Below are 23,015 nucleotides of genomic sequence, written 5' to 3'. Positions count from 1 at the left end.
TGATTAAATTTATCATGTGCAATGCCTGAAGACCTCTTCCAACTCTGCAATATGCAATGCTTGTCACCTCTGTATCTTCTCAAGAAAACCATGGAGTTCAGATTCCATCCAAGTTTTAGGGCCAAGACCAAGACCCAATGGGCTCCGTCAATAAATTGTAGAGAATCTAACTGTTAGGAATATAAGGGGATACAGTAGAAGAAGAATCAGAAACAAACACCGAAATTGTTAGGAAAATATTATGTGAAAACAACAAAAAATTAGAAATAAAAGATATGTTTGAAGCGCTAGAATCGCTATCTTTAAGACAATATTTGCCCTCGCTTGGAATGAGTTTGCTAATGGGTTTCTAGCAAATAGTCTCTAGGATACAATAAAGCTTATAAATGCTACAAATAGCAATTTTGGAGAATTCCTACAATTTTACTTGTAAACTTATAAAATTGAAAATGAAAAACTAAATAATAAAATCGGTAGAGGAATGTTATATTTATGAGAGATACTACTTAGTATTTTCAAGTGTCTATCTCTTCAGATTCTTGTTTATGTGGCACATTTATATCCACTTCTTTTTGCTTTTTCTTTTTTTTTTTTAAAAAAAAAAAAGACAAAAAAAAAAAAAAAAAAAACAGAAGGAAGAAGGAAGAAAAAGAAAAAACAAAGATAATACTAAGAGATGGACATTTGAGAATGTTGAATAGCATTTCTTTCTCTATATTTATAGATGTTGAAGGGGCATATGGGAAGAGTTGTAACTTTTCGTTTTATCTAACTGACAGCAGTTAACATATTAATATATGCATCCATTACTTAATGACTCAAGTGGTGCGGTAGCTTGATGGTAAAGGATCATTTCGCCTTCTGAGTCTCATTAACTGCTTAAGTGCGGTTAATATTTTTACTCTTCTAAAGACTTCCAAAACAGATATTTTCAATACTCAAACCCTTTCTCAATTTTAATATTGATATTATCATGCATAAAAGAAGGTATCTTTCGACTTAAACCTTATTTAGCGTAATCAATTAAAAGTTTTGACAAAGTTAGTGGTGGCCTAAACTTAAACCAAAACTTTTATAACTCATAACCGAAAATAACTCACATGAAAATATCTAGTTTACATCAGAAATTCATAAATGTTAGCACTATTATGACTTTGTGCTACATCCCTGGTTTAATGAATACTGCAAGAATGAACCCTAACTTTTATTGGAAGCGGCACCATACTTCTATGTTCATAGAGGTGAAGTTCCTTTCATGTGCCTGTTACTATGACACTTACTTCTAAATTTGAACTTCATTAAGAGTACAACTCATCATTCGTAAGTGTAACAGTTAGAATTGATCCATCCTGGATTAGACTTAATTATTTCACTGCTTAACTCACTACAAAAAAATTAGCATTTTTTGACATGGCTACAGTATACGTTTTCTCGCCATGTCAGAACTTTTTTCTGACGCATGAATAGTGTCACGTCAGAATTTTCTAACGTGTTTGTTTTAGCACGTCAGAAAATTTTGACGTTCTAACCACTAACATGTCAGGAAAAAAATTTTACTGACCCCTATACTTCTGACATTCAACACACGTTAGAAAAATTTTCTGATGTGTCAAACACCATAAAACGTCAGAAATCTCCAATAAGAAAAAAATTGGTTTTTTTTGTAGTGACTAATCACTTATCAGTTATTAGATTAAATCATTAAAATTGTTGGGTTACCATTTCTGGCTATTCTTGTAATAGGGTTTTAGTCCAATTCCAATGGATGTAACCCTTACCAATTTTTGAGAAAAACCTTTCGCAAAAGGGCTTGCCAACTTACTATTTGACCTAACATAAATGAGGGTTGTGATTTCATCAAAAATTAATGCGAAAACTTTACTTACCACCCCTCATCTTTGACAAAAGGGTGTAAAGCACATTTACTTAACAAGCCTTCACCATCCATTATCTCGTTTATATATATATATAATACACTATTCCATTGTGATTATTTTCTTATTCAAATATCATAATATATATATATATTTCATGGAAAATTAGCAAATTAACAGTTTACTCAAATGTTCTCAATTAGAATTATAAGTAAACAAATTAAAAACATACATATTTCATTATATATAATTCATAAATTTAGATGACCGTTCACAAATTACATAAAATAAACATGACAATATTTGCTAAAAACTTAAAAGTCTTTAGTGGTGGATATTATATAAGTCTAGAATAGCGATGACAACGAACATAGTCACTAATTAGAAACCCTAAACCCTAATGAGATGCCTTTTAGGGATTGAAATTTAGACCTCGTTTGGTTTGCAGAATGGGTATTCCGTTAAGAAATTAAAGAGTTATTACTAAGAATAAATGAAAGTGGAATAGAATGGTTATTTATATTCCTAAGTTTAGTAATAATATATGTGTTCTAATTGGAATTGAACCAAAATTACCACACACAAAAAAAAAAACCCATTACAGTAAAGTAGTTCGAACCCCAACTTTGTAAATTGCATATATACTGATCATCAAGAACCGTGATGTTCTTTTATGTTATTGTTATTAAAACCGTACGTGGGAATGGTTTTCATGGCACACTCTTGTCTTGTATTGTAGTACAAATTCTTGCAAATTTACAATCTTTTATGGAAATTATTGAAACTACAATCATGATCGCTTGTTGCTTGTATTTAAAAGCTAGAGTGTTTGCACAAATCATTATATATATATATATATGATGAGGTGATGCAATAATTCATTCCGTTGGTGATGGTGTACGTTTTAGATTAGACTAGACAAGTTGGAGAGCTGTCTGGTCTGCGCAGGAGTAGTGGTTGGATTCCAGAAGGTTTATAGGGAGGTAGTTCCGATCGTATGCTTGTGAAGACGTAGACTCATACGCGGTTTCTGGCATCATGCTTGTCGTTTGCTCCTGTTGTGCTCTCTCATTTTCAGCTATCTGCATCCATCATTTATATATATATATATACACAACAATTACTATTATATTATTTAAATTTAATTACTACATCAAACTTGAAAGAGAGAGAGAGAGAGAGAAAGAAACCTTTGCTCGCAGATAATTGTTTTGATTTTGCAGCTCAACCTCCTGCACATTTTGCACATGTATATATATATATATATATTGAGTTTATTTCATATAATAAGCATTATATACCCAAATTAAGTAACATAGGATTAAGCATTAGCATGCAGGAGTTCTTATTTCTCTTGCTTATTCAAATTCAATTGCTAATCCGCATTTGGTCAAAAAAAAAAAAAAAAAAAAAAACAAAAACCAATACCAATGGTCATTCAAAACAAGAAAACAATTGAGCAATAAAGACAACAGTACGTAGTTGTGTCCAAAATCTGTCTTCAATGATCTAATCACGCCAACATATTGTGCATCACATTTGGCTGAAAGAGAACCAGCATACACGGAGAAACAAGATAAATGATTTACGTTAATTTTTTTTTTTTATCTCATTTTACAAATCAATTATTAGATTTGTAAACTTATGTAGATCTCACACAAATGCAATGATGCATCCCACAAATTTAATGGTTGATTTATAAAATTTGTAGGATAATATGAGAGAAATATATAAAAAAAAAAATATTGACGTGAATTATTTCTCGAGAAACAAAAATATTAAGAGCTGGAAACAATAGTTACCCTCTTTTGCATGAACTCGATGTCAGCACATAGCATTTCATTCTGGAAGAAGTAGTCGATCGAGTATATTAGTCCAATCCATATATATATAATAGATTAATGGTTTCTAGCTAATCAAATTAAACATAATCCTCATACTGAAATGTATTAATTACCTTTTTGGATCTAATTCTGCTGATTCCTTTCTCCAATTTTACCTCCAGGTTCTTGAGTTCTTTCAAGGTCATACTGCTAAGAGCTTCACCCAGAATATGCCTAGAAACACCATTTGTTTACCCAGAATAAGCATCTCAAATTAATGCACTTCAATAAATTACCCAATGGAATATATATACCTGTTCAGATTTTGGGTTTCCCGGATCTGTCTTCGAAGTTTGGATGCCTCTTGCTGGTAAAACTGAGGACGTAGTGATAATATAAGTGTATCTCATTGTAGAAATACATGATGAGAATAATAAAAGAGACAGGAGAGAAACAGTGGAAGCGGTGAAAGACGTGTGGACTGCATCTTTATTATATTAATTTATTATAAAGAGAATTAATGCTAGGGTTGGATACCAAATTGTTTACTAAGAAATGAGTACTAAGATGATGTGGAGTTTATTCATTAATTGAAAATGATCAAAACAATTAATAAAAAGAAATGTTATGGAAGCTAAGCTTATAAAAAAAAAAAAAGCTTCGATCACATTATCTTGGTTCTTATCTCTTGGTAAAAGATTTGGTAACCATAACATTCTTCTATTGTAAAACAATATTATATAAGTCTATTTATAAATACACGATGAGTATTGAATAGTGAACAAGAACTCTTATACTATATCAGCTACGAAATAAACTCTACAAATGAAAGAAAATAAACTCAGAGAATAATATAAAATATTCTTAACATCTCATAAAAATCAGAAGTTGAGTTCAGTGGCAGAACCACGAAGCTTGCCCCCTCAAAAACAAGACGACAAGAGCTGAAAAGAGGCCTACGTACACAAACAAGCTGTCATAAGGAAAACAACAACAACAAAAAGGACAAAGAAAGCTAAAATTAAGATTACATCAGTAAAACCCCAAGACCCAGCTAGAAAACAATTATGAGAAGAACCAAATACACCCTATTCAATCAGTTGACTTTATATTTAACCCAAAACATAATCGCCAAAAGAATGCACCCGGAATCATTGTTTCTCATTTGGAACAATTTAGCATTTCTTTCACGCCATAGAGCATACACAATAACAACTACCATCAACCCAATAAACTCCTCGTAGTTCCTAGGAGCCCAAAAAATATTACATCTATTCAAAATATTAGACCAAATACTTTCTAAGAATAGACAACAAAAACACAACTAGGAACCATCAACCAAGAGAGGTTGAGAGAAGGAGATCTTTAATGGCTAAGGCTTGCAGGTGGGGGCAAAGTCATTGAGGAATGCATGTGAGTCTAGGGTGGCACAAGTGACCAAGAGGGTATCCCGTGAGTGTGAGTTGTCTACCACATTTGGCTACTCATATTTTTAGGTAAAGTTGAAAAAAGATGGTTCCAATGAGGAAGATTAAAGGCCCACAAGATTATTATAATGATGGAGAACATAGAAATGCAGAAGAAAGGCATGTGTGCCCATATCTATTCTTTGTCAATCATGGTAGCTAGGTCATTCAAATGATTAAAGCCTGAGAAAAACTTGAAATGAAAATTAACCTAAAGTAATATACACGGTTAGGGATCACACATTGTACCATAGAATTAGTTTTTGTAAAATGTTGAGGATATCATAGTTCAAATGGCATTGTCATGTTAGCGACAATTAAATTTAATTGTTTAGTAGTTAATTAATGTGATAAGTGTTATATTAACGTACAAATTGATGAAACATTCTATGTGGCTAACATGAGTCGAATTTAATCATTTAGTAGCTAATGTGGCACTTTCCATTTTACTTTAAATGGAGAGAAATTATTTTACAGTCCAAATCAGATTTCAAAGAATCTAACGGCATATATCAACTAATGTTGTTCTTCAATACTGAGTTAGCAACTCTTGATAGCCTTACATTAGAGGCTACTTAATTAGGGTTATGGAAGGAATGTTCTTTGTGTATTCTGCAAAAGATGTAGTGAAGGAATAAGAGGGCACTTGTTGTTTTAGAATAGTTTCTATAACAGGATATGGAGGTGTTTGAGTAGATGCTTAACAGATGATCTTCCTTCTTTTTGGGAATATATTATCAAGAGAGATGTTAAAGATTGGAAAGGTAAAGGATTGAAAGCTATGGTTTGTAGATTGTGCTTGGGCACTATAGTCTACAATATTTGGAAGGAAGGAAATAAAATTAGGCATGGGAATCAAGTTAATACTGAAGAAATAATCATCCAGAAGATTAGATGGAAAGGTAGAATAAGAATAGTATCTTAAGGAAGATTTCATAGAAGCAGAGAAAATGGAGCATTGTGCAGTAGCTGGGGTCTATTGAAAAGGATCTTTGGAGTATATATAGAGGTTTTCTTGTATTTGTAGATATAAGAATTCAGTTGTAAATTTATATAGGGTGTCCTATTTGTAGATAACAAAGGCAAAGGTTGTTTTTTTTTTTTTTTTTTTTTTTTTTTTTGTTTTGTTTTGTTGTGTTTTTGTTTTTGTTTTTGTTTTTGTTTTTTTGTTTTTGTTTTTTTCTTTTCTATAAATGTGTTTTCATTGAGTAGCTGCTGATATGCAACTGGTTTTCAGTCTTAAAACTGGAGTCTTGTAAACTTTGAGTTTACCTTAGTAAAAATATTCATTTATTCATTCAGACAAAAAAAACAAAGGAAGATAGACATGCATGCATTTGTTTTTCTTTTGCCTAAGGATATAGCTAGCATCTCCTTGGGACAAATTCAATTACACATCATTCTCTCAACCTTCTTTTTTTGCAAATCTAATGGATCTACCATTGGATTTGTGGACTTATGTAGGTCTTATACAAATTCAATGGAATATTCATTCATTCACTATACAGAGATGGCTAAGAGATGGTTTTGAAAGAATGATTTTTATCATTTTGCTTTCAAAAAAGAGCTAACGAGAATAGAACAAGTGACTTTATATATATGCTTCATTTCATAGTAGGGATATAGAAGTAATTTATTTGATAGGATGAATTCACATCTAAATGCAATAATAATAATAATAATAATAATAATATCCTCAATTTGAGGATTTGGTGCTGTGCATAAATTTGTAGTATGCCTGCAATTTCAGTATTGGGTGGGCTTACAAGGATCAGTTGAGTTATTAGCTAGGTTACAATGTTTGCTCCTTTCTCATTAGTTAGACATAGAGGTGATCTTGGTTAATTGGCCAATGATTACAGAGTAAAAGGCAATTAGAGATATTTTATTTTGTACATCCCAAACATAGTCTCAAGAATCTGACATGGCGACCTTCAAAGCTAATATGGTAAGCCAAAAAGAATTTAACCTTGGAGAGATGGGATTGATGCTAAAAATATATTAAGCTCAAAATTGTTGTCAATGCTGAAGAATGAAGTAATGAGACAAATATGACATTCAAAGTAAGCAAATTAAAGCTAACACATAACTCATCATAGTAGATTTAAGCTTCATAATTTAAAGGACACAAATGTTTTCCAAACTGGTTTGGAAGAAATTTCATTCATCTTACTCTAATAACTGATAAGTTTCATTCAACATCTTTTGATTTTTCAAAAATTAATGTTTTGATTCCTAAGTTAGTAGAATAACTGTTAAGAATATTTTTTTTAAAAAATGTGATAGATGACACTTGACACTTATTAAAGTTGATTGGAGGAAATTTTCTTCAAATAGTTTAAATCCTTTTAGGTTTTTAACTAAAATACTTGTAGAGATAGTGTAAATGTATGGTATGATAATAAAACCAAACTTTTAAATATTGTGTGTTAGGGTTAAAATTGAGCAAAAGCAGTTTACCTGTGCATTAGCTTCAGAAACAGATTCCGAATTTGAGGGTTCAATACATGCTTTCTTGTACCTGTCAATTGTTGTTCTGACACTGCAAAAGTACATGTAACATTATTAATAATGCAAACATTTTGATCTCAGTTCTGATGGATTAAGGATTATATATTTGCATTTGTAAAGATACATCATTTTCATTTAATTTAATTTCTCTACTAGTTCACAGAGATCAAACGAGGATTGACATTTGCTTCTCTTGGATACAATCCGAAGCAATTTATATTGAGGAATAAAGAGTAAATGAAATTGTTACCAAAAAACCAAGTAAATGAAACAACTTTATAAATAAGAAATAATTAAAAATTCAAATGTTTCGAGTGCTCATAATAGGATAATTTGATTAAGTTATTAGAGTTAATTAATCTAAACCTCCTTTAAACTCATGTCTAGAAATAAACTTTTCTGATTAACATTAAATAGTCTTTATCTCTACTTACAGACAGATGTGAAAAATCTAATTATTTTAAAATACTGATAATAAAACTAATTTAAATTACTCTTAAAATAAGATCTTTACATTATTTAATGGAATTATACTCTAATATACCTTCTAACTTATATATATTAAGATTACTCTATCTATAACATTCCTTTCCCTTTGAATGAACCTTGTCCCCAAGGTTCTAGAAATCCCTTTTGATCCCTATTCTCTAAATCCAATGCATTTTTTTCGCATTTCATCTACATTCATGAAAAAGCATAGTTCTATAAATACTTTCTTTTTTTCTTTTCAGCCTCCTCTTATCTCAAAAAACGATGTGGCTTTTAAAATTACTATTGAATTTTGACATAATAATATACATCCCCAAATACAATGATAAATTTAAAGGCCACATTACTTTTAAGGGATGAAAGGAGAATAAGAGTCTTGCATATATATATATATATATATATATATAAGAACTTTTAATTAACTATTTTAGATAAAAAAAAAAAAAATTAAATAAGCAATTGAAGATGCTTTTAGCTGACAGTTAGTAGAAAATGGTAAATGTCAAAGGTAATTTTTGAACCGTTTCTAAGCTTTTCCCTTTCTTCCCATAGTATTGTATTTAATATAATTTTTGCAAAAGCATTACACAAAATAAAATGCACTTCACTCTCAGTAAGCTGTAACCTTAATTTTCTCGAGCCACTGATGGCTAGCTGTCTCTGCCACGGTGGCATAAGAATAATTGGGTCAACTGTCCCTACCTCTAGTACTTCAATGACACGTGTAATTAACCCATTACACAAAGTGTAATAACCATGAGAAACAACTATTATTCACCTCGATCAGCCCGAAACCCAAAAGTTGCTTCCTTATTATACTTGTACCTTTTATAGCATTAATAAATAATATATTTAAAAATCAAAAAAAGGTGTAAGACTGAGAAGTCTCTTCTTGCATCCATTGCTGCAAACTCATGATCCCATGCATGCAAGAAAAGAGCTATCATGCATGTGAAGAACCTTTCATTGGCTCGTAGCATTTGCTTCCCTCTTTACTTTCTCTCTGACACCATCCCTCTTTACTTCAAAGATCTCTCTCTCTCTCACCCACCTACTGAAACGCAATCGTTTTTTGAAATATAAGCATAATAAGATGATAAAATCCGTAAATGAGAGAACCCAGAAGTTCTGACTTCTGAGGAGTTTGTTTCCACATGTATGAAAGACCATACATTGATGAAACTAAACTATATCAAAATGTGTAGATATCATGATTTTCAATATTATTTATTTTCTGGTAAAAATAAAAAGGAAAAGAAATGGATAGAAGATGAAAAGAGAAACCCCCCAGAACAGGAAGGGAATCGTGACAAGACTTTATTGTCAGATGGGAAGAACTGAAAAATCATGTCTGACGTGACAAAAGATTCGTATAAATATGTATATATGTTGAGCAATCTTAATGAGGGACAAAATCCAAACCCCTACTTGCCAAAAGTACATTATTTGGCCGACTGATCCAAACAAGACTTACCAGAACTTATAAACAAACCCATTTTTTGGGGGTTGAAGCCCTAACTCCCTAACCAGACTCTCAACCTTATTTTATAGAAGGGTAAAAGTGGTTCAAATGGGGCAAACTTTAGAAACCCATGATTAATTACCCTTAAACCCTTAATTATTTTTTAACAGATTGAGAGTGAAGTAAGATGCTTTTAAGATTTTGAGAACACTAAAAAAATCCAATCCCACTGGTTCTTTCTTACTGTGTTCTAAATAGGACTGTTTACAAATAAAAAAAATAAAAAAACACAAAATCCAGACGACATTAATTAACTAGAAGCCGTTACCTAGGTTTTGAAGTACAAATTAAGAGATACATAATGTTTGAAACCCTAATAATCCCCATTTGATAGGCTCCTTATAACTATATATGTTCTCTTGAAGGTAATCCAGAGACCCCCATTAGCCTAAGAGGCTCCCAATAAGCCTTAATTGACAGACAGATTGGAATATGATAGACCATAATAATAACAACAACAACAACAATAAGATTTTTGATGATTTTTTTTTTTTCCTAAATCGATTTTATATGATTTTTAAAAGATGTGTGATTAACTTTTGGAGCTTAACCACAGTTAATCTTCTGTTCAGGAGAAGTGTAAAATGAACAACAAGAGGGAAATGTTTGAGACCCTATTGACCCTTATGATGCAGCTTTGAAGATGTTTCATATATAGTTCACGAGATCATTTAAGAGTATTGAAAAGCTAATCTCCAATTTGATAGCTCCTTTATGTTTCAATGTCTTGTTAATTGTTGCACTGACATCTTATGAACGAGGGCTCAAGAGATCGATGTAATGTAATGAGAGTGTCACAAATTTGTCCCACACAAAATTTTAAGGCTCATTGATGACATGTACGGATGGAAGGATGGATGGAGAGAGAGAGAGAGGAAATGGGAGAGTTTAACCACAAGGGAGATACAAGGAAGGCGATAGATCTTTGTAACCCTAAACTGTTGCTCTCAACCAACCACTACACTATTACACCACCACTTTCATTTCCATCTATTACTAACAGATCTTCGTTATCAATCAAACAAAAGAGCTGGGAATCAGAGAAGCAAATTAAAATGGAAAACAAAAATCCATAAAGGAAAACAAACAAACAAAGACAACTGAATCTTGTTGGGAGGAAAACTCAATCTTCAATCTTAACTGCACGAAATGATCATCTTCTCATACTAAGTTGCAAAAGCAGGAGCATATATAGAGATAAGTCAAGTATCAAAAACATGAAGAAAGAAAAGAAAAAGAACAAATCAGGAGAGCAAGAAAAGTGAGAAGAACTTAAAGATCTATCGAATATATTGAAGCAAAATATGTTGGATTTGAAACAAAAATACCCTTTGTTAGAAAAATATAGTTAGAATATTGTGAGCAAAAGCAAAGCATAGAAAGAAAACACACATGAAGTGGGAGTTGAAGGTGAAAGAGTTAAAAACCTGCTGTTAGCATACTCATAGAGGCGGCCACGGTTGGAGAAGACGATGAGTGCAATTTCAGCATCGCAAAGAACAGATAATTCATAGGCTTTTTTCAGTAACCCGTTGCGGCGCTTGCAAAAGGTGACTTGCCGATTTGTGGTGTTTTCGATCCTCTTTATTTCAATTTTGCCTCTCCCCATTTTTCTCTGCGAAGATCCCTCCGGTGTTTGATCGGAAAACGCCATGCTTCAAGCTTGAAAATAAGCAAAACCAAGCTGATGTTGCTGTTACCAGGAATGGAAACTTTTAAACAAATTCTTTGGTGTTGTTCAGCAGCAGTTTTTTATTTATTTTTTATTTTCCTTTTATTGTCCAGAAAATGGAAGTGGGTTGGTCTTTTACGTACGTGGGTATTTATAAACAGGAAAAATAGACCTTCCAACCATCATCCATCTCACAATGTTGGGGATATATAAGCTAGGGAAATAATAAAATTTTATTGGTCATGCACAAATGCTAGTCATGCAATTAATAGTATAATTTAATGTTCAATTAACAATAAAGATGGAAAAGGCCTTCATGTATGGGGGGAGAAAGGGAGGGTGATAATAATAGGGTCTTTCTGAAAGTGACTTTTAGATAGGGTCGATACGTGAGCTTAGGCTAGGTTGCCCTCAACTGCTAAACTAATGTAGGATTGCGAAGATATATTATACATATAAGGCTGGTAGAGTAACCGTTTATTGCTTACCGACTGCTTATCGACTGCCACTGAACCGTCACCGACCGAAAATTGACTTTTGGCGGTCTATAGACGGAATAAAAATATTGTTTCGACGTTGGTTTGGTTTGGTTCGGTCGGCAGTATAATTTTTTTTTTTATCAGTTAACCGACTTAATTAGCCGATTTTTCAATTAAATTTTGAATTTTATTTATTAACTTTTCTTATTGTGTTTGTCCAACTGATTTGTGGTTGTCATTTTGGTCTATGTTTCATGAATTTAATTTTTTCTTTTCATTTATAAAACATATTTTTAACTAATTTTATAGTTACAAGGAAATTAATAAATCTTAATATAAAAACTTGTAACTGATTTAACCGACTAACCGATTAACTGAAAAAGTCAAAAATATTCTTTGTCGATACGAAGTCAGTTAATTAATCGACTTAATTGACTCTTACGAATCGCAAAAATGTTGCTACCAACAAAGACCAATCGATACCTACTCCCTAATTATACAAACAAAATACGTGGAACCTCCCAAGTTATTTATTGCTTTAGGAATTTTTAAGCTTTGGCCTTTTTTTCTTGATTTGTTTCTCACCTCAACGCCCCACTGGTTTAAAGTTTTCACCAGTCCCTCTCTCTCTCTCTCTGTGTCTCTCTCTTGTATTATTGGAATTTTGTTTGATGCCGTGGGGGTGACGTGAGAGAAGGAGAGTCCCATGTGAAATCCTGCTCAAGCATTCCTGCTCTTTAGTGCATTTATGGTAACAAGGGAAGACCCTCTTTGATATTTTCAGCTGCATTATTATTCTTCTTTCCTGTGAAAGACGCTGATGGGATTCCGCTGGACCAAACACCGAGGCACCACTATCTTTGTTTTGCCCTTTGCTGCATGTACATATTTTTTGTCTATTTTTTATATATTTATTTTTTTCAAATGAATTAATAGTTAATTAAAAAAATAACAGAGATAGCTAGAGAGGTATCGGAAATGTAAGAAATGCACTTCTCTTTGCTTATTGTATCCATAATAATTTATCTAAACTTCTATGTAAAATGGTTAATTAAAACTTATTTTTTCTAGTTTTATCATTACATTTTTTTTGGGAGGGTAAATGTCACTAATTTGAGGTGTTTTACTGTTCAAATGTTCATATTAAAAAAATAGAGACATTTGAATAGTGTTACTATTCATATGTCACTGTTCACGAGTGAATAGCGATGTGTGAACAATAACATTATTCATATGTCGCCTTTCGCACGTGAATAGCGATGCATTAATAATTTGTTACCTTTCACCTTCAACGCAAGCGGGTTACATCTTTGCGGGGTAGCCACAGCTCCCCGAGAACCATGAGCTCGACGATCGGCAACAAGAGGGCACTCATCAGATGAGGCCTTATCGTCATAGCCTGGTAGCCCTGGCTACGGCCGAATTATGGAAGTCCTCACCCAGCAAGGACAACAGTTGGCAGCTCTTCAAGTTGAGATGGGACGCTTGTCTACAACATTTACAAAGGAGAGGCAGTTGGCAACCCACCAGAGCAACCATGGGATCAACTCTGGGACACTACAAAAATTATTTTGGTTAGTAACGTGTTAACTATTCATTACTTTTTGGAACGTTACTAATTAGTAACGTGTCAAAGAGTGACACGTTACTAATTATTTTAGTAACGTGTAAAATTCCACATGTTACAAATTAGTAACGTGCCAAAATGACACGTTACAAATTAGTAACGTGCCAAAATGACCCGTTACAAATTTGTAACGTGTCATTTTGGCACGTTACTAATTTGTAACGTGTCAAACTGACACGTTGCTAATTTTTTGTCAAATTAATTAATTCCATTAATATTATTCGGTTACATATTTGTTATTTTAAAAATATATATATGTATTTAGAAAAATACTAGCAACTCTGTATATAGTCTAGAATATTATTTCTAAAAATCACAATTGAATAGATTAATTATCATTACAATATGATAAATATATCAAATGGAAAGCTTTATCTATATACTAGTGCAATAATATGAATAATTTAATTTGTACTTGAGCAACAATTGGATCTCTTCGTAGCTACTTTAGTTTGTGTTTTTATAAAATATAACAAAATTATTATGAAAACTAAATAAATCATTTTAGTATATGCATGTTGTCAATTTATTTAAAAATTTGAAAGAAAAAAAAAATCTTGAAACTAGCTAACACTCACTTTTTAATATCTCTCAAATTAAATATTGCATTAATATCTACTCAAACTACAAAAAAAGTTTGTAAGGTAACCCTCTTTGAACTAAAATGATAAAAATACCCCTATAAAAAATGTAGGGAAAAATACATAAAATCAAGAAAGACATTATTTAAAAATTGGTAACCCATTTCAGCAAGTAATGGGTTAGAATAATTATATGACCATGGGCGGACTCACATATACCATTGGGGGGCCCCAAAAGTTTTAAAATTCTTCTTATAATATGTAAAAGACAAATTATATATTTCTATGTGATTATGTATTTATTTAAGTTTGTTCCCTCAAGTCGAAACAATATAGTTTTAGTCTCTGTATATGACAATTTTATACATCCAGATGGAAGAAGTTTTTCCGACACAATTTTTTACAGAATAAAATCCTAGTCCAACAAGCGTTTTTCCGACACTATATATATATATATATATATATATATATATTTTTTCGACACAATATACATTTTTGACACTATATATATATATATATATTTTTTTTTAAAAAAAAAAAAATCAAAATAAAAATTTTTAAGCAACTTAGGAACGTGCCACACGTGGCACGTTACTAAGTTACTTAAATTTTTTTTAGTTTGAAAACACCATTGCGCGCACGACGACTTTTCCCCCAAATTAATTTCTCCTCTTTTTTCCCTCTTCTTTTTCTTCTTCCTTTTCTTTCCCTCCAGTACTCCAGCGCGCCAGCACCGTGTATCCCCTCCCAAATAGTGATTTTTTTTCTCTCTTCCTCCTCCGGCCGTTTGGTTCTCCTCCGGAGTTTCTCACTCTCCGGCGTTGCTGCATTTCTGCATCTAGCTCCTCCCACGCGTGCGCCCTGCCTCCTCTCTCCCCCGCTCGTTTCCTCTCTTCTACGTTGGCCGGCGTTGTCTCCCTCCCGGCGGCCTCTGTCACTCCGGCGGCGTCGAACCCAGGTGACTCTCCGACACTCTTTCCCTCTCCAATACTATACTGCAGCTATATACTCAAATTTCTCAAATTTGATGTTTGAGAAATTTGGTATAGGAGTGAAAAAAAACCCATTTTAATTTCTCAAATTTGTTTAGCTTTTGTTTGATTTCCTGCAACCATTATTGTTTGAATGGCATATTATTTGTTAATTTTTAGCCTTTTGTTTGATTTCTTGATATTATTGTTTGAATGGCATATTAGGAGTCTTGGGGGTTTTGGTTGATTTCTTGATATTATTGTTTGAATGGCATATTAGGAGTCTTGGGGGGTTTTGGTTGATTTCTTGATATTATTGTTTGAATGGCATATTATTTGTTAATTTTTAGGCTTTTTTTTGATTTCTTGATATTATTGTTTGAATGGCATATTATGAGTCTTGGAGGTTTTGGTTGATTTCCTAATATTATTGTTTGAATGGTATATTAGGAGTCTTGGGGGTTTTGGTTGATTTCTTGATATTATTGTTTGAATGGCATATTAGGAGTTTTGGGGGTTTTGCTTGATTTCCTAATATTATTGTTTGAATGGCATATTAGGAGTCTTGGGGGTTTTGGTTGATTTCTTGATATTATTGTTTGAATGGCATATTAGGAGTCTTGGGGGTTTTGCTTGATTTCCAATATTATTGTTTGAATGGCATATTAGGAGTCTTGGGGGTTTTGCTTGATTTCCAATATTATTGTTTGAATGGCATATTAGGAGTCTTGGGGGTTTTGCTTGATTTCCAATATTATTGTTTGAATGGCATATTATTTGTTAATTTTCAGGCTTTTGGTTGATTTCTTGATATTATTGTTTGAATGGCATATTAGGAGTCTTGGGGGTTTTGGTTGATTTCTTGATATTATTGTTTGAATGGCATATTAGGAGTCTTGGGGGTTTTGGTTGATTTCTTGATATTATTGTTTGAATGGCATATTAGGAGTCTTGGGGGTTTTGGTTGATTTCCTAATATTATTGTTTGAATGGCATATTAGGAGTCTTGGGGATTTTGGTTGATTTCTTGATATTATTGTTTGAATGGCATATTAGGAGTCTTGGGGGTTTTGGTTGATTTCTTGATATTATTGTTTGAATTAGGGGTGCAAAGGCGGGCGGTTAAAAACCGCCCGCTAACCTCTAACCGCTATAACCGTCAACCGCTTAACCGCCTAACCGCATTAACCGCTAACCGCCTAACCGCTATAACCGCCTAGCGGTTAGCGGTTAGCGGTTATTGGGTCTACTAACCGTAACCGCTAACCGCCTTTTTATATAATATATTTTTATAATTATAATTATAAAAATATTTATACATATAACATAATCACTTGATCATTAAATCACAATTTTTTTAAAAAAAATAATTAAATCATAATTTGAGTATTAATATATTATCACTATAATTTATATAATTATATCATATAATCACTTGATCATTAAATTACAATTTTTTTTAAAAAAATAATTAAATCACAATTTGAGTATTAATATATTATCACTATAATTTATATGATTATATCACATGAGATTGATCATTAAATCATTTGATTATATAATAACAAATTATACATATATAATATGACATAACTCATAAGTATATCAATTCATACTAATACAACAATTAAATATCTAGAAACTTATTTCCAATGTATGTTATAAACTTATAAGTCTATATATGTTATAAGTCTATATAAGTTTACATATGTATATGAATAATATAAATGTATAATATCAATACTTAATCATATGATTCAATGACAATTCAAATATTTCATTCAAGACTTCAAGTAAATCATATTATTAATGTACAATAATGATATGATTCGTATAATATCAAATTAAGTAATTGACATTGGATTAAACAATGACCAATGTGTTACTTATAAACACAATTTAAGTATTAATGTATTATCATTATAATTTTAGTAATTTATATATTATCTGATGCGAACCTCAATCGACTTGCTTTGAGACCCAACAACAATATTGGAATACGGACCCAAGAAAGCTAAAATGCAGATTTTGATAAAAAACCTTGACCCAACGTTTATAAATGAAACGCGAACCAAAGGTATAAAGTAACAACTATCGACCCAACGTTTATAAATGAAACGCGAACCGAAGGTATATAAGTTTGAACGCCACAAGGAAGAATCCTTGATAAGTTCACAAGTTCTTTGAAGAACCAAAAGAAGGCGCAAGCCTCACATTTTTTTTTTAATTTTCATTCATCATTTCCATTACAATGAGTGCATGCTATTTATAAAGCATGGCTGAAAATATGACTACCTTCTTGCTATGGAAATGAAATTAAATTGGTTCCAACATTGAAAAGTAAATAAAGTAAAAAAGGACTAACTAATAAAAGCCTAAAATTAAGGTTGATTTGGTCTGAAATTTGCAGCTCCTCCATGCCAAAAATAGACTGAGATTGGCAATTAAATCACGCCTAAGGAAGGTCTTGAAATAGGTAAGTCAATCAACCAACTAATTGGCATATAATTTGACAAGTCAATCATCCAATTAATTGGTATGTAATTGGATAGTCAATTAGCCATAATCAACCATTAATCCATGCCATTGCTAAGGAAATTTTGTGCAATTTGCTCCATGAATAGCTTGGATCAAATTTATTACGCCTTCATCTCCCTTTGGGCCAAGCTTGGAATGCCCCATTTTAGAATCAGCTCAAATCTCTTGAATCAGCCCATTAAGTGCTTCTTTGACCTTCTTGGATCTTGCTCTAGTAATAGGCCCAACTGGAACATGTAATGGATCCTTTAATGGTGCTTGTTGCTTCTCATCATTATCACTATAATTGATATGATTATATCACATGATGACTTGATCATTAAATCATATGATTATATAATAATAAATAATGCATATATAATATGACATAACTCATAAGTCATAAGTCTACAAGTTAATCATATGATTCATGTACAATGATAATCACAATTGATTCAATTGAATTAAACAATATATTACTTATAACTACAAGTCTACAATTTAATTAAAGCATTATTAGATACTTTAGGAATTTAGGATTTAGAAGATATTAAAAATACAAGAAAAAAAAATGAGGGTAAAAAAAAGCCCAAAAAAATAAGCTCAAAAAGCCCTAAAGAAAGCCTAGAAAGCCCAAAAAAAAAAGTCAAATTTTAAAAAAGCTGTTAGCGGGCGGTTATCTATTTCGCTAACCGCTAACCGTTAACCGTTAGGCGGTTAGCGGTTGCAGTTAGTGAAATCTACTAACCGCAAAGGCAGTTACGGTTAGCGGTTATTGCCACTAACCGCTAACCGTAGCCGCCTTTGCACCCCTAGTTTGAATGGCATATTAGGAGTCTTAAAAAAAGTTAAAACAAATATTAAGACAAATATTATTAAATGGGAATCCTAGCATGTGATCCATTAAATTTTTTTATTCTCTTCCACCAACCGATGTTGGAAGAGAGTAGTGTATTTTCCTTGAATACTGTAAAAGTTACTTGAATGGTTGAGGCTAGTGTATCTTCATTCCACATTTATTCATTTTTTTATTTTCAATTTAGTACTTTTGTTTAGGGTCCTCATAACAAATGTAGTTAAATTAATTAGTGGGCAATATTTTCGATATGGTTATTACAAAACTAACCTCGACTTACTTAATGTACGTCGTAACGCTATGGACAAGAGTTGGATAACGAAGTCTAGGGGTACGAAGAAATACAGAGACGGGTGTAAATCATTTGTAGACTTTGCAGTTAGGAATTGTAGAACTTCAGATGGACTTATTGCGTGCCCTTGTAAGATGTGTCGAAACAACAGGAAATACCCGCCAGGGTTGGTTTATGAGCACTTGACAGAAGGGAAAGGAATGTGGCCACAATACCAACAATGGATTTTTCACGGCGAGAAGCCTGTAAGAGCTCCAGTTGAAGACGCTCATTTGAACCATCCGACTGTACATGCGGGTGAAAGCGGAGAACAAGGTGGAAATATGCACAACCTGTTGCGTGATTTATTTGGCATGCACGAAGTCAGGGAATACAATTGTGAGCGTCAGGTCGAGGTGGAAGGTGAGGAAGAACACATTGTGCATGATGAAGACGATGAATGTGACGTACGAAAGTATGAGTACTTACTTAAAAACGCGAACCATCCACTTCATGAGAAGACCAAACACGGTAAACTGAGTGCTACTGTACATTTGTATAACTTGAAGTGTGTGGGTGGAGTTAGTAATACGATATTCTCTGCTTTTCTAGATTTCATCAATCAGTTGCTTCCTGTAGATGATGGGGGTTTGCCCGGTAATACATATGAGGCGAAAAGGTTTCTAAGGGATATGAGACTCAGGTATGAGAAGATACCGGCTTGTCGTAATAACTGTATGTTGTTCTGGAAGGGCAATAAGGATTTAGAATTATGTGTTAAATGTGGAGAATCTAAATGGAAGGATGAAATCTATTTAGACGAGGATGGGCAGCCCATAACGTCGAGTAAGCGACGTCCAATGAAAGTGTTGCGGTGGTTTCCAATCATACCACAGCTACAAAGGTTGTTTATGTTGTAGCATACCGCGTTCCATATGAGATGGCATGCAGACGGCCGCACAAAAGATGGTGTGTTGAGACATCCGGCCGACGGTGAAGCGTGGAAGTCGTTTGATAATTTATATCCGGATTTTTCAGCGCACAGCAGGAATGTAAGGCTTGGCCTCACCTCAGATGGGTTTAATCCTTTTGGAAACTTGAGGACATCCCACAGTACTTGGCTTGTAATGCTAGTACCAAACAACTTGCCTCCTTGGATGTGCATGAAACAAACTTCTTTTATATTATCTTTGATTATTCCAGGTCCAAGTTCACTTGGAATGAATATAGATGTTTACCTGCAACCTTTAATTGAAGAATTACATGAACTATGGAATGTAGGGGTACAAACATTTTATGTCTCCCTGAAAAAGAATTTTATGCTCAGAGCACAGCTGATGTGGACAATTAATGACTTCCCCGCATATGAAAACTTGTCCGAGTGGCCCACTGGGGGTGGAAAGGCATGTCCTTGCTGTATGCATGCAACAAAGTCTAGACGGTTAAAACACGGGAAAAAATTTTGCTTTATGGGGTATAGGCGATACTTGCCCATGGATCTTTCGTGGAGGCGGAACAAAAGAACTTTTGACGGTAGCCAAGAACTAGAATGTGCCCCCGATGTGCCAAGTGGAGATGAAATCCTAAAACAGTTAGAAGGGATGGTATTTGGGGATGAGAGCGCCGGTAAGTCAAAGCCCATTGATAAATCAAATAGGAAGAGGACTCATAATGATAATGTAGTGTGGAAGAAGAAAAGAATTTTTTTTAGGTTGCCGTACTGGAAAGATAATTTATTACGGTACAATCTTGATGTTATGCACATAGAAAAAAATGTGATGGACAACATAATAGGGGCACTATTGGGTATCAAAGGGAAAACAAAGGACAACCTTGAAGCACGTAAGGACTTGCAAGAAATGGGTTTGAGACCTACACTTCATCCGTTCACGACAGATGGGATAATCTATATGCCCACAGCTTGCCACACAATGTCCAATGAAGATAAAACTAGTTTCTTGAAAGTTCTTCGAAATGTTAGGGTGCCCGACGGATATGCCTCGAACATTTCCAAGTGTGTACATCTTAAAGACCGATTGATTTCGGGAATGAAGAGCCATGACAATCACGTACTGATGCAACAACTTCTCCCTATTGCATTGCGTGCCACATCACTGCCAGATAAAGTGGTTAGACCTCTTGTTGAAATGTCTGCAATCTTCAAAGGCATTTGTTCGACGGCATTGACTGCAGAGGATATGAACCGTATTGAGAGTGATGTCTATATCACTTTGTGCAAGATGGAGCAGGTATTTCCACCTGGGTTTTTCACGAGCATAGTTCATCTTGTCGTGCATCTTGTCCGTGAATGCCGCCTCGGTGGACCTGTACAATATAGGTGGATGTATCCGGAAGAGAGGTAAAGTTAATTCGACGCAAGACTTACATTTTTTCGCTCTTCATTTATTTAAAAACAACTAAATCCAATGATTGACTGCTTTGATATATAGGAGTCTTGGGGGTTTCAAATATAATGTGTGAAATAAAGCGGCTCCTGAGGGCTGCATTGCAGAGGGGTATATTGCAATTGAGTTGGTGACGTTTTGCTCTCATTATTTAGATAACGTACCGACATTTTACAATAGGCCGCAAAGAAACCCGGATGGGTCTAAAGGGGCGAGCACACGAGTCGACCTCGACAAACGCACATTGACTCAGATCCACCGTTGTATTATGTTTAACTCGGACGAGTTTCTCCAATTACGAATGTAAGTCGGTTTATAGCATAGAATGTTCATTTATCTTACACCCTTAGTTGTATCTTATGATTTTCATATTAAATTTGAAATTGTAGGATGCACATGGATACACTTAGAGAACCCAGAATTTGGGGGCGACTGACGGACGATCAGTTGGAAACCCAACATGTTGAGCAATTTTGCCATTGGTACCATGACTATGTAAGAGTAATGTCACGTGTGCCTATTAAATTTCTTGTATTTGCTATTCCCTCATCACACTAACTGTGCGACTTTCATTATATTATACTCGCAGGTCGATCGTTTGGACGATCGACGTAGGAATGAAATGGGTCAGAAACTAGTAATACATTGTAGAGGGCCGATGATCTCAGCAGTCCAGTATAATAGATATGTTGTGAACAGCAAGTTGTTTCGTACGGTTGCACATGATGTGGGAAAGAGGTTGCAGAACAGTGGAGTGTGCGTGCCGACTGTTGATGGCGAAATATACTTCGGGAAGCTAACCCAAATACTTGAGGTGGAGTATTACGACAGGACGAAGTATGTTATGTTTAAGTGTGATTGGGCGGACAACACATTGGACATGGGATACAAGGTGGACAAGTATGGCTTAACGTTTGTGAACTTTAAAAACCTTGTCCATATGGGAGAGTTGATTACTGATGAACCGTATGTGCTGACATCTCAAGTGGAACAATTTTTTTACGTCAAAGATGAAAGGAACCTAGATTGGGCTTGTACTGTAAGGACAAAACCTAGAAACGTATACGATGTTGGTCAGGGCTAAGGGCCTCATGATGATCATGTCAACTACCACGAGAATGAGCCATTATTATTGAACAGAGATCCTGTTGATCCGCAAGATGACGTCGAATACGTTCGACAAGATTTAGCACCGATCGAAGCGTATGTTATCATATTATATTTCAATATTGTGTACATGTTTGGTTTTGTTATCTATTTATACATTGATTGTCATTCATTGGTTTGATAACGTAGATTTAAACATTGATTGTATATCTGATACATTGTATAGATTACTAATCCCGCGCTCCTTTATTTCGCAGGGTACTATGAGTAATCGAGGGAGGACAAAAAGAGGACGAGGGACACCATCTTCTGCACGACAGACTACAGGTGGACGTGGGTCGAGACTGTTCGACCCTAATGACAGTGAGGCGTAGGACATTGCTATGCTACTGAGTCAGCAGCCAGGGTATCGACCGATGCTTTCAGAGCATGTAGACGAGCAACCCCTTGCGACACACAATTATATCTTCAATGTTGAAGATATTCCAGGCTCCTCGAGTCAAATAGACCCAGATTTGCTTGACCCATCTCGTCGGACAGGCCTTACCCAGTTCGGACAATCTCCAGATTTGCAATCCCCGCCGGCGAATTTGACCCAGATTGGTCGCTTGCTGCACGACTTTTTTGATCGCCCGCCAAATAGCAGAGCAAGCGTGGATGATAGTGTGTGGGCTGATGAGGACATTGAGGATGAGACAGATGACTTATTGGAGGGCCAGCCTGCTGGACCTACTGGGCAAGTGTTGGGTGTCAATGAGGTTCGTACGATAAATATGTATGGTTGTCAATGTTGAAATAAGTATGTATTTGTTTATATGTTTTATTCTATATATAAACATTCACT

The 23,015-nt window shown here is 34.0% G+C and overlaps 1 protein-coding gene and 1 pseudogene across 1 annotated transcript; one reads left to right on the top strand and one right to left on the bottom strand.

The window, feature by feature from the left end:
- Positions 1-2,552: 2,552 nt before the first annotated feature.
- Positions 2,553-11,467, bottom strand: LOC132181166 (agamous-like MADS-box protein MADS1). Its single transcript, XM_059594253.2, has 7 exons — positions 11,113-11,467; positions 7,624-7,705; positions 4,012-4,073; positions 3,832-3,931; positions 3,677-3,718; positions 3,065-3,106; positions 2,553-2,956 (listed from the first exon to the last, which is right to left on the bottom strand). Exons 1-7 carry the CDS (start codon positions 11,337-11,339, stop codon positions 2,789-2,791), a joined length of 723 nt encoding a protein of 240 aa, XP_059450236.1. The 5' UTR covers positions 11,340-11,467; the 3' UTR covers positions 2,553-2,788.
- Positions 11,468-20,734: 9,267 nt separating this feature from the next.
- LOC148585817 (uncharacterized) lies at positions 20,735-22,545 on the top strand (annotated as a pseudogene).
- The last annotated feature ends 470 nt before the right edge of the window (positions 22,546-23,015 follow it).

This window comes from Corylus avellana, chromosome 5 (genome assembly GCF_965113065.1).
Source record: "Corylus avellana chromosome 5, dhCorAvel1.hap1.2, whole genome shotgun sequence".
NCBI classification, from domain to species: Eukaryota; Viridiplantae; Streptophyta; class Magnoliopsida; order Fagales; family Betulaceae; genus Corylus; species Corylus avellana.
This window is presented reverse-complemented; position numbering and strand designations above follow the sequence as displayed.